Genomic DNA, 12,790 nt, shown 5'->3' with positions numbered 1-12,790 from the left:
TAAACCATTCCAAGAGATTCCAGCAGGACAAACCATTCCAAGAGATTCCAGCAGGACAAACCATTCCAAGGATAAACCCTTCCAAGAGATTCCAGCAGGACAAACCATTCCAAGGACAAACCATCCCAAGAGATTCCAGCAGGACAAACCCTTCCAAGGATATAAACCATTCCAGAAGATTCCAGCAGGACAAATCATTCCAAGGATAAACCATCCCAAGAGATTCCAGCAGGACAAACCCTTCCAAGAGCCCTTCAAGGCTCCAATCTCACCTGCAAAGAACCTCCAGTGGATCCACATGGGTTTGTGCAGGAAGAGGAGGGAAGATGATGCTCAAATAAATGATGAATAAAACATGGAAACACCGTTTTTCCTGAGCTTGGTGATGCCTAGGATTTCAGTTTCTGTATTTTTCATGTTTCTATAGTTTTAGTGTGTGATTTGGATTCCACATAAAGTGCTAAAACTTCTGCTCCCAGCATTTTTAGAAAAACAATTCCTCTAAGTTGGGAATCCAAGGAAACTTTGTTGCCTCAGAGCCCCAAAATATGAAAATAACAGTGAATTGAGGTGAGCAAACTTGGGGTAATTAACATCATCAGCTGAAGGTGTAATTGGAGGATTAAACCTCGATATGTTAATGGACAGAATTTATAAAATATGAAAAACTCGCGACTTGTTGTCCATTTTGGGTGAAGCCTCTTGAGGGGGCTCTGTCTGCCCTGAATGCACCACTAATTAATTCAATTAATTTAACTGCTTTTTATTCTCCTAATTTTGTCTAACCTCTGTTTTAGGTTATCCTGTTCAGGCATCACTGGGAGGAAAAGGAAGGTGAAGAAGGAAAGGTTGTAAGGAGGATCAGAAGTGTGAAAAACATTTGATTTCCCATCCAACCTAGTAATTATTTATTATACTATTTATTAATTAATTTATTAAAATGTAAGTAATTTTAATAAATATAGCAAACATTTAGTAATTATTTATTATACTATATTATACTATATTATATATTATGTTATATTATATTATATTATATTATGTTATATTATATTATATTATATTATTTATAAATCAATACATTGATTTTCCATCCAACCTGAAGCCCTTCAATTAATTTAATTGCTTTTTATTCTCCTAATTTTGGCTTGTCTCTGTTTTAGGTTATCCTGTTCAGGCATCACTGGGAGGAAAAGGAAGGTGAAGAAGGAAAGGTTGTAAGGAAGATCAGAAGTGTGAAAAACACCAGAATAATTTAATTTTCCATCCAACCTAGATGAACCTGAAGGCTTTCAATTAATTTAACTTTTTATTCTCCCAATTTTGTCTAGTCTCTGTTTTAGGTTATCCTGTTCAGGCATCACTGGGAGGAAAAGGAAGAGAAGAAGGAAAGGTTGTAAGGAGGATCAGAAGTGTGAAAAACACCGGAATAATTTAATTTTCCATCCAACCACACACGACAACGAGGAACAAAACCACCAACCCACCTGAGCTGTAGCTGTCGGTGGAGGACTGCGAGATGGAGCGCGACAGCGAGCGCCGGCCGATCTTGGTGGGGCGCTTGTTGAACTCCTGCTTCTGGTCGGCAAACTGGATCTGTGGGAGGAAATCAGGGATTCAGGAAGGTGTGGAAAACCCAAAGGATTCACCCCAAACCCAAAGCCTCGAGCAGAGACTGTCACCATCCTGGTTGTGGTTATCCAGACCAAAATTCCTGGATGTATTATTTTACCGTTATGTTAAATTTTGTTGAATTTCAGTCCTTCCAGCAAAGATTAGAGATGTCACTAGGATTTTGGGATGCTTGGAGAACACAGGATTTTAAAAGCACACAAATCCCAAAATGAAGGATAAGCCATTAACCCGAAGCGATTAATCCCAGTGGGATTTCCCAGTAACTTCCCAGTATTTTGTAACACCAATATTTTGTAACACCAATATTATTTTGTAACACCAATATTTGGGGTGTTTTGCTCCATGGAGAACCCCAATCCCATTTCCATGCAGATTCCAGACTCCAGGAAGGAGTCCTGAGCAGCACCAGGCTCAACCCTGACAGAAATATTTCAGTCAGCAGAGCTGATCTGCTCTTAAGGATGCAAAGAGAGAAGAAATAAGCAAATTTTCGCAGTTTTAACAGGAAAATGACATTGAAGGTTGGTATTTAAGGAGGAATCTCTAAGGTTTGTTGGATCCTTTTGGTTGACAACAGTAAGAGGGACAAATAATGAGGATTTCCTTACTCCCTAAATCCAAATTTTGGTTTCACCAAAACCCATTCCATGGCAGGCACATCTTTTCCTATCCCAGGTTGCTCCAGCCTGGCCTTGGACAATTCCAGGGATCCAGGGGCAGCCACAGCTTCTCTGGAATTCCAGCCCAGCCTTGAATTCCTTCCCAAGATCCTACCTAAACCCACTTTCAAGTTCCTTTATGTGGCTATTGGGCCACAATTAAGAATTCAGGAGAACAGATTTAAAGGTTTTAGGGAATATTTGATTCGTGAGCCAACCCTCGACATTCCTGCTGTTCCTGTGAAATCTCAGGGGAATTGGAATCACAAATTGCTGGGACTTGGAGCATTACTTGACTCCCTCTGGTGCAACAGGGTTAAATATTGACATCTCCAGACCACTCAGAGCCATTAATTGAGGCTGTTAACGAACCCTGCGGGTATCGGAGACGTTCTGTGTTTTTCCAAGAAGCATTTTAACCAGGAAGGGTTGGATTGAGTTCTGGGAGCTCAAATTGGAGCTCAGGGGTTAAAGGGGTGATGGTACAGAGATGGAGCCCTGGATTTTGGGGCAGGAAGTGAAGGAAAAGGGATGATTTGGAGTTTTCTGTGACCCCAGTCTGTGCTGAGAATGGGAATGAGCAGGTCATGGGCCTGGGAGGAGCTGGGAAGGACTGGGAGAGGAGGGAAGGAAGTGGGAGAGAACTGGGAAAGATCTGGGAGAGGAAGGAAGTTCTGGGAGAGGAGGGGAAGATGTCAGAGAGGGAAGGATCTGGGAGAGGAGGGAAAGATCTGCAAGTGGAGGGAAGGAGAGGAGTGAAAGATCTGGGAAAGTGAAGGAATTGGGAGAGGGAAGGATCTGGGAAAGGAAGGAAGGATCTGGGAGAGGAGGGAAGGAACTGGGAGAGGGAAGGAACTGGGAGGGAGGGAAGGAGGGAAGAACTGGGAGAGGAGGGAAAGATCTCAGAGAGGGAAAGATCTGGGAAAGAAAAAACTGGGAGAGGAGGGAAGAACTGGGAAAGGAGGGAAGGATCTGGGAAAGAAAAAAACCGGGAGAGGAGGGAAGGATCTAGGAGAGGAGGGAAAGATCTGGGAAGAACCTGGGAGAGGAGAGAAAGATCTGGGAAAGGAGGGAAGAATCTGGGAAAGAAAAAGCTGGGAGAGGAGGGAAGGATCTGGGAGAGGAGGGAAGGAACTGGGAGAGGAAAAGATTTGGGAGACAAGAGAAATATCTGGGAAAGATCTGGGAGGGAAAGATCTGGGAGAAGAGGGAAGAACTGGGAGGGAGGGAAGGAAGGAAGAACTGGGAGAGGAGGGGAAGATCTGGGGGAGAAGGGAAGGAATTGGGAGAGGAGGGAAAGATCTGGGAAAGATGTGGGAGAGGAGGGAAAGATCTGAGAGTTCAGGGAAGGACCCAGGAGAGGATTTGCAGCAGCACCTGGGAGGTTTTTTCCCCACTAATCTCAACCCAAACAACAGAACAGCAGATCAGGAACTCTCCTGGGAGAGGAAAATCCACACCAACCAAGCTGCTGTTCCACCCAAAGCCGGGCTGGATTAACGCCCTGATCCCGGCGGGAAGGAGCTTTGCACACACCAGGGTTTCTATTCTCCCCTAAGAAGCTGCTGGCCTGAAATAACTTCATTTTTTCTCCCTTTTTTCTTCATTTAATTCAAAACAAATCCCTTCACGGCTGAGCAGCTCCGTGAAAGGAGCAGTTCTCGGTGTGAGGCGGCGCTGGAGTGGCAGGAATTCCAACACAGGGGGAATAATTTGGGTTAAATTTCCATTTTCCTTTCCCACATCATCTCCTCGAGGATGTGGAACACAAAGAATTTCACAGGACGCAGTGATATTGATAATTCTGAGCTCTCAGGGCATTTCCACATCCAAAACCAAGAACAAAGAAGTCCTGAACTAAATCAGAATTAGAACCAGACTTTAAAATAAACCCTTGAAGGTTCAAACCCTTTAAACATCACCACGAGTTGGGTTCACTGCTGGTTGGTGCTGACCAAAGTCCTTTGGCTCAATCCTTTGAGGAACACAGAGAATGGAGAAAAAGGGAATTTCACAGAACCCAGGAAAGGTTTGGGATGGAAGGGAAAAACCCAAAACCCATCCCATCCCAAACCCCAAATTCCCCCAATCCCTGCCTGACCCACACCAGCAGCATTCCAGCTGTAGGAAAGATGGGAATGTTGAGGATGGGGATGGAAGGAGAGGTTTGGCTCCTTCAGCTCCCACCAAAACACCTCTGGAATCAACAGATGGATGATGATCTCCTTCAGCTCCCACCAAAACACCTCTGGAATCAACAGCCAGCCCTGCCCAGCCCCAAGGAGAGGCTGGGAAGCCTCAGAAAGCTGCATTTCCTCGGATTTAGGAGCTCAATTCCCGGCGGGAACAAATTATTCCGGCTGGAAAACTTCACCTGCAGGGCACAAGGGGTTAATGAGAGCTAAATGCAAGTGTGTGCTAATTACATGGCTAATGAGCCACGGTTCATTCCGACCTGGGGCTTCTATCAGAAAGAGCCAGCCTAACCTACTTCTCCATGGAAAAAAGTCTCTTTATCCATGTTTTTTTCCTGGAAAACTTCCCTGAGCCAACACCACCAACTCCTCTGTCACTGTGCTGCAAAGAACAATTCCAGAGAGATTTTCTTTCCAGAGAAATTTGTGTTTGCCTCGACATTTCATCATTCCCAACCTGCTCCCAAGAGAAGGAAGAGAAGGTCTCCAGAAATTGGGATTTTTCACAATCCAGGAATTACTGATTGGGTGGAAACAGCAAGCAGAGGAGGAATAAAAGAGGGAAGAGAGAAACAAATGTGTTTTTGAGTAGAAAAACCATGATTTGGGTCCTAAAGAGTGATCTATCACAAAGAGCCAGCCTAACCTACTTCTCCATGGGAAAAAAGTCTCCAAGTTATCCAAGGTTTTCCCAGAAAACTTCCCTGAGCCAACACCACCAACTCCTCTGCCTCTGAAGAACAATTCCAGAGAGATTTTCTTTCCAGAGAAATTTGTGTTTGCCTCGGCATTTCATCATTCCCAACCTGCTCTCGAGAGAAGGAAGAGAAGCTCTCCAGATATCAGGATTTTTCACAATCCAGGAATTACTGATTGGGTGGAAACAGCAAGGAACGGAGGAAGAAAAAAGAGGAAAGGGAGAAACAAAGTTGTTTTCGGGATTTTTCACAATCCAGGAATTAGTGACTGGGTGGAAACAGCAAGGAAAGGAGGAATAAAAAAGAGAAGAGAGGAAAGAACACTTTTTTGAGTAGAAAACCCACGATTTGGGTCCTAAGGAACGCCCTCACCTGGGCTTTCACCCCCGAGTCGCCATTGACGTTGTACTTCTTCTTGTTGGGCATGGTGGGCACTGCTGGTGCCTCTGGAGCTGGGAATGTCCCCAGAGCTGGGAATGTCCCCAGAGCTGGGAATGTCCCAGGAGATGGGAATGTCCCAGGAGATGGGAATGTCCCTGGAGCCGGGAATGCCTCTGGAGCTGAGAATGCCTCTGGAGCTGGAAATGTCCCCGGAGGTGGGAATGTCCCCAGAGCTGGGAATGTCCCCGGAGGTGGGAATGTCCCCAGAGCAGGGAATGTCCCCAGAGCCAGGAATGTCCCCAGAGCCAGGAATGCCACCCCATTTATACGGAGCTGCCAGCCCCATCCCGCTCTGGTTTCACCGGAGGCGGAGAAAGCGAGAGAGAGAGGGAGGGAGGGAGAGAACCAGTTGGGTTTCCAGCCTCCTGTTTCATTATTTATTTTGTTTTGCTGTTTTTTGGCAGGGCAGCAGGCCGGGGTTTAATGAGGCGTCCCGGCAAACAAGCCCTGCCTGTGTTCTGTGTGGAATTCCGTGTGGAATTCCGTGTGGAATTACAGAGCTCTCCGCGGCAGTTTTGAACGTGGCCTGGCTGGTGTGTGCATAACAATGGCAGGTTTATGTAACCACAACATCTCCCTGCTCGCTGTAATTAACTTGCTAATTAAGCTCTTTTAACTCGGGTTCCCCTCCCCACCCCTGCTCTCTCTCTTTTCCCCCAATGTCAGATGATTGAGGCTCATTAGAAGGAAATTAACTAATGAGCGACTCAAACAAGGGAGGCGTTTGTTGGATGGCGGAGTGGGGTTTAATTATCGCAGGTTTGGGTTTGTCCTTGGAAAAGTCCAATGCTCATCCTGCTGATCCTGGGTCAGGACAATCCTTTGGGAATTATGGAATGGTTTGGGTGGAAAATCTTAAATCCCATTGATTTCCATCTCCATGGGACACTTTCCACTGTCCCAGGTTTGGGTTTGTCCTTGGAAAGGTCCAACGCTCATCCCGCTGATCCTGGGTCAGAACAATTCTTTGGGAATTATGGAATGGTTTGGGTCAGAAAGACCTCAAATCCCATCCAGTTCCAACCCCTTGAGATACCTTCTGCTATCCCAGGTTTGGGTTTTTCCTTGGAAACGTTCAACACTCATCCCACTGATCCTGGGTTTCATCAATCCTTTTGGGAATTATGGAAAGGTTTGGGTCGGAATGACCTCAAATCCCATCCATTCCCATTCCCATCGGATACCTTCCACCATCCCAGGTTTGGGTTTGTCCTCGGAAATGTTCAACGCTCATCACGCTGATCCTGCCTCAGACCAATCCTTTGGGAATTCTGGAATGGTTTGGGTCGGAATGACCTCAAATCCCATCCAGTTCCACCTCCACTCCACTGTCCCAGGTTGCTCCAAACTGACCTCAGACACTTCCAGGGATGGAGCAGCCACAGCTCCTCTGGACAGGATGTTTAGGGGTTTTTATGGGAATTCTCAGATAAAACTCCCCAGATAACAACTCCAGCCGCTAAATGAGAATTACAATGATCGTCCCTAATTGCTCCACAGCCCTTTTCCCACTACAGCAGGTGGGAAGAGATGATTTGAGGAAGAAATAATGGGAAAAATGAGGGTGGAGAGGCACAGGCAGAGATCTCCATGTCCTTAAGGTCACTTCCAACCCATTTTTGGAATTTTCTGTGAATCCAAAGAAAAGGGAGCTGGGAAGCAACAGAGCACCACTGATTGATCCCAACATCATTCCTGATTAAATGTGGAATAAAAAGCTTCCCCAGCCCTGATTCCCGTCAGAAATTCCCTGATTTATGATGGATTTAGCCCAAATCTGATCTGATCTGATCCTCAACAATTGTCCCAAGGATAGAAAACACTGCCAGGGAAAATCAATTCCAAGGAATCCACCAAAAGAGCAAAAATTCCTGAGCTATACGAAAGCAATTCCTGGAGGAATGGGAAAAAAAAAAAGAAAAAAAAAGAAAAAACAAAAAAAAGGGAAAATCGCCCAGAATTCCTGAGTTGCTGAATGACTGAAAATGGAAATATGAAGTATTTCCAATGTGGAAATATCTCCTCCTTTTCCAGCAGGTTGTCACACCAAGATCCTTCAATCCAAAGGCTTTTCCTGGGCATAAAAAAGCTTTTTTAAACTCAGTGAAGGCTGAGTCTGACACAGAGAACCAATATTGGATTAAAATGCTAAAATTAAAGTTTTTGCTTCATCTCCACCCCAGAGATCAGGACTCTTCTGTAAATCTTGCATCAATTTGGGTCAATCAAATAAAAGCAGGAAGGAATGTGTTTGATGCCAGTAAATTGTTTTGTACTGTGAACGTCTTTAATTGATTCTTGGCCACAGATATTTATCTTTTTTAGGGAACAAAGGCAGAAAACAAGAATTTTCTGTGGGATTAACTGGCGCCAGCTGTCCAGCATTGCTAAAGCCTTCCAATTCCACCTGAAAAAATAACTTGGGCATTTGAGATTCTGCATGGAACAAACTAAAATCCATTTATTTGTGGATGCAACATCCAATTCCACTTAAATTCCATCACTACTGAGGGTGTTCAGGAGGTTTAGGTTGGATTTTAGGGGAAATTCCTCATGGAAAAGTTCCTGTTGGGACTTCAAAGCCACCTGGATGTGGCACTTGGGGACATCGGCAGTGCTGGCCTTGGTTGGACTCCGTGGATTTTCCATCCTCAGGAATTCTGTGATTCCATCAGAGTCCCAGAATTTGGCAGAATTCACATTTTAACAGCTTTTTCCAAGCAGCAATGCAAAGGGATTATTATTATTATTATTTTATAATTATTTTATAATTATTTTATAATTATTTTATAATTATTTTATAATGATTCGTCGACATTATAATTTCTCAATATTTGGTTAATAACAAGAGGTGGTCTGAGGTAAAAGCAGCGACTTAGCAAGAACATTCAGACCCAAAAGACTGTTTGGAATAATGACCTTAAAGATAATGAGCAATTAAAGCTCGGGCTAATTATTTCTGGAAATGTGGTTGTTCCACTCCCACGCTGACCCAATGAAATGCAAATGAGTTCAAATCCTAATTAAAAACATCGCCGCAGGACACGACCCCGAGCCCTTTGGAGATGGATTTGATGCTTTAAACCATCCATAAAAATCATAAAACCATCCATAAAAATCGTAAAACCATCCACAAAAATCGTAAAACCACGCTGGCAAAGGAAATTACCCAGGCTATAAGAATTGAAAAAAAAGTCTATTTAAATAAAAGTTTTTGTCATCTGATCCCCTGAGGCGCTGAATCCATAATGGGAAAAAATTAGGGGTTTTGTTTTAAAGGAGAATTCCACACTTTTACAAGGAAAAATCCACATTGGAGGCAATAAATGTGGATGATGAGAAGTTTGTCACTGAGAAGCCTGAAGTGCAAAATTAATTTCCTCATCATTGACATAAATATGATATAATTTGGGGGAAGACTGAAAGAATTCTTCTGTAAAAAAAAATGAGCGAGAGGCAAAATAAACTGGAATTTTACAGTGAAATCCATGAAATTAAGGAAGGGATAGCAGGGAACACAAAGATGGATACTAAATAATTATATCTGAATTAAATTCACCGACATTATTTGCAAATAAATCCCAAATCCCTTTGCAGGAGCAGCAGAATTCCAACTTTTATCACATTGATCCCAATGTTTTTAAAAGAACTACCAGCCAGGACAACTCCAGATGCAGAAATTTGAGATGTGAGCAGAAATAGAGGAAGAAATAACAAATCTTGGTCCATTTTTGGCCCAGGTGACACCAACAAACCCCTGGGGACACAGAGCCAATCCCAGACACTGCCTGGTTTTTGGAGCAATGTCATTTTATTTTCAGCTGCTTTGGGAATTATTCCCACCAGAGAAGCAAGGGAAAGTGTATTTTAATATTTGGTGTCAATGCTAAACTCTTTAAGCACCCAAAATGAGGAGAATTCGTCGCCCTGGAGGGAATTTCGGAGTTTTAGAGGTTTTATGGAATAAACCAGAACACAACAGAATGCAAATTGATGATAAAAATGAAGCTGAAAAGATGAATCTGAGATGAAATTCCAAGTTTCTGTGGATTCTCCCATTCCTCCTCCCTGCCAGTCCCGAATTCCCACAAAAATTAGTTAAATATGATGGATTTGGGGGATCATCCCCAGTCATTTGGCCATTTTTAATGAGGCAAAAATGATGCTCGTTAATCTCCCTCCTTAACGACCCTCATTCCAGCTAAACACCTCGATATCCTAAAGGGATCTTTAGGACATTCCTCCTGGATCAGGATATTCCTCCCGAATTCCCTGCAGGAATTCAGCTGCTGGTTAAAGGAGCAGCTCAGGAACTCACCATCCACTCGGGCAGCTGGAAGGCGCCGCCGCTGTCCCACATTTCCGCGGATAATCCTTCCAAACTCACATCTGGAAATTTGGGATGTGACAGCAAACCCCACAGATCTCCCAGAAGTATCCCTCAGGATCCAGCAGTGATGGATTCCTCAGGGCAGCGATGGATTCCTCATTCCTGCTCCAAATCCCAAATCAAGGAAAGGCTCGGATCCCATTTTTCCAGCCCTGGTTTCCTGGGGAGCTCAGTCAGGAACATCCATCCATCCCAAACCTGTGTTCCCAAAGTTCTGATATCCCTCAGGATCCAGCACAGATGATTCCTCAGGGCAGTGATGGATTCCTCATTCCTGTTCCCAATCCCACACCAGAGAAAGGCTCAGTTCCCATTTTTCCAGCCGAGCTCAGTCAGGAACATCCATCCATCCCAAACTTGTGCTCCCAAAGTTCTGATATCCCTCAGGATCCAGCAGTGATGGATTCCTCAGGGCAGTGATGGATTCCTCATTCCTGCTCCAAATCCCACACCAGGGAAAGGCTCAGTTCCCGTTTTTCCAGCTGAACTCAGTCAGGAATATCCATCCATCCCCAGCTGATGATCCCAAACCTGCATTCCCAAAGTTCTGATATCCCTCAGGATCCAGCAGTGATGGATTCCTCAGGGCAGCGATGGATTCTTCATTCCTGCTCCAAATCCCACACCAGGGAAAGGCTCAGATCCTGTTTTTCCAGCTGAGCTCAGTCAGGAATATCCATCCATCCATCCATCCCTCACTGGCTGATGATCCCAAAATTCCGGCATCCCGCTGGATCCGGCAGTGATGTCCCACCTGGATTTCAATCTGCAGGTTTCCAGCAATGAGGATTTCCCTCAGCACCGGGAAATTTCCTGCAACCCAACCCAAGCAGGCAGGGATCAAATCCTGCCTGGAGTTCAGCTCCGGCTCGACCCAGCTGGGAAAGGAACTCACATTCCGAGGTGGATGGTTTAAAGGATCGGCGCTGAGCTGATCCCGGGAAAAGCGGGATGGAAAAGCGGGACGGAGCGGCGGGAAGGACTGCAGCTCCCTCTGCTGAGCAGAGACAGCAGGAGGAATTCCCTGCCGGAAGGGATTTCCTGCTGCTGCTGCTGCTGCACAATTCCACATCCAGGCTGGGATACAAATCCTGACACTTTGCCGGGATGAAGACTGGAATTGAGGCTTCATTTTAACTGGGATTCTCTGCTCCATGCAAAATTCCACATCCAGACTGGGATATAAACCAAATCCTGACACTTTGTCAGGATGAAGACTTGAGTTGAAGCTTCATTTTAACTGGAACTCTCTGCTCCACTCAAAATTCCACATCCAGACTGGGATACAAACCCAATCCTGACAATTTTCCAGGAAGAAGACTTGAGTTGAGGCTTCATCTTAACTGGAACTTCTGGGATATAAAGCCAATCCTGACACTTTGCTGGGATGAAGAGCAGAGTTGAGGCTTCATTTTAACTGGGATTCTCTGCTCCATTAAAAATTCCACATCCAGACTGGGATACAAATCCTGACACTTTGTCGGGATGAAGACTTGAGTTGAAACTTCCTTTTTAACTGGAATTCTCTGCTCCATTAAAAATTCCACATCCAGGCTGGAATATAAACCCAATCTTGACATTTTGTCAGGAAGAAGACTTGAGTTGAGGCTTCATTTTAACTGGAACTTTTGGGATGCAAACCCAATCCTGACACTTTGCTGGGATACAGACTGGAATTGAGGCTTCATTTTAACTGGGATTCTCTGCTCCATTAAAAATTCCACATCCAGTCTGGGATACAAACCCAATCCCGACAATTTTCCGGGAAGAAGACTTGAGTTGAGGCTTCAGCTTAACTGGGACTTTTGGGATATAAACCCAATCCTGACACTTTGCTGGGATGAAGAGCTGAGTTGAGGCTCCTTCCTCCTCTTTCTTCACCTCCTGTTCCACTGTGGGGTCTTTGCTATGGGGTCAGAGATCCAGGAACTGCTCCAGGGTCCTTTCTATGGGGTCAGTGCTCCAGGAACTGCTCCAGTGTCTTTCCCATGAGCTGCTGTTCTTCAGGAGCTGCTCCATCATTTATCCCATTTTCCATAGGATTAATCCTTCAGGATCTGCTCCAGCATTTATCCCATTTTCCATGGGATTAATCCTTCAGGAACTGCTCCAGAGTAAATCCCATTTTCCATGGCATTAATCCTTTAGGAGCTCTCCAGAGTAAATCCCATTTTCCATGGGATTAATCCTTCAGGATCTGCTCCAGCATTTATCCCATTTTCCATGGGATTAATCCTCCAGAAACTCATCCAGCATTTATCCCATTTTCCATGGGGTCAGTCCTGCAGGATCTGCTCCAGAGTAAATCCCATTTTCCATGGGCTCAGTCAGAACTGCTCCAGCACAAATCCCATTTCCCATGGGCTCAGGGGATTCCCATGGGATCACAGCTCCCTCAGGCATTCCCTGCTTTTCCCAGGATGGAGTTTCCCCAGCCTCACCTTCCCAGGAAAACAGGGAATTTTCCGTGGCGCAAACTTTCCTGGGAATTCCGATCCAGCTCCACTCACTAACAACATCCCAACACATCAAACCCCGAGTTGTTCCCATTTTTCTCTGCAAACCTTTCAAGTTTGGGATAATCTCTCGGATCAGGAATTTCAGCACAAGTGGGGTGTTCTCATCACTTCTCATCCAGACCCTACAACTCCATTTTACAGAAAAAATCCCTAAAAAAGTGGGTAATGAATATTTAAGATTATATATGAATATTTAAGTTTATGATAAGTAATATTTGAAAGTTTTAGAGATGAAGCTTTAGGCCAGAATGAA

General features: G+C 44.7%; 1 protein-coding gene across 1 annotated transcript in view; it reads right to left on the bottom strand.

Annotated features, from left to right (window-relative positions):
• Positions 1-1,095: 1,095 nt before the first annotated feature.
• Positions 1,096-12,790, bottom strand: part of LOC146420933 (uncharacterized) — a gene marked incomplete at its 5' end in the record, with an annotated part of 43,618 nt that continues 31,923 nt past the window's right edge. The window contains one exon of the mRNA XM_085047870.1: positions 1,096-1,596. Coding sequence (XP_084903996.1) covers positions 1,435-1,596 — 162 coding nt within the window. The remainder of the gene's footprint in view (positions 1,597-12,790) is intronic.

The sequence above is a fragment of the Lichenostomus cassidix genome, unplaced genomic scaffold, assembly GCF_008360975.1.
Source record: "Lichenostomus cassidix isolate B80296 unplaced genomic scaffold, HeHo_3.0 HiC_scaffold_499, whole genome shotgun sequence".
Lineage (NCBI taxonomy): Eukaryota > Metazoa > Chordata > Aves > Passeriformes > Meliphagidae > Lichenostomus > Lichenostomus cassidix.
This window is presented reverse-complemented; position numbering and strand designations above follow the sequence as displayed.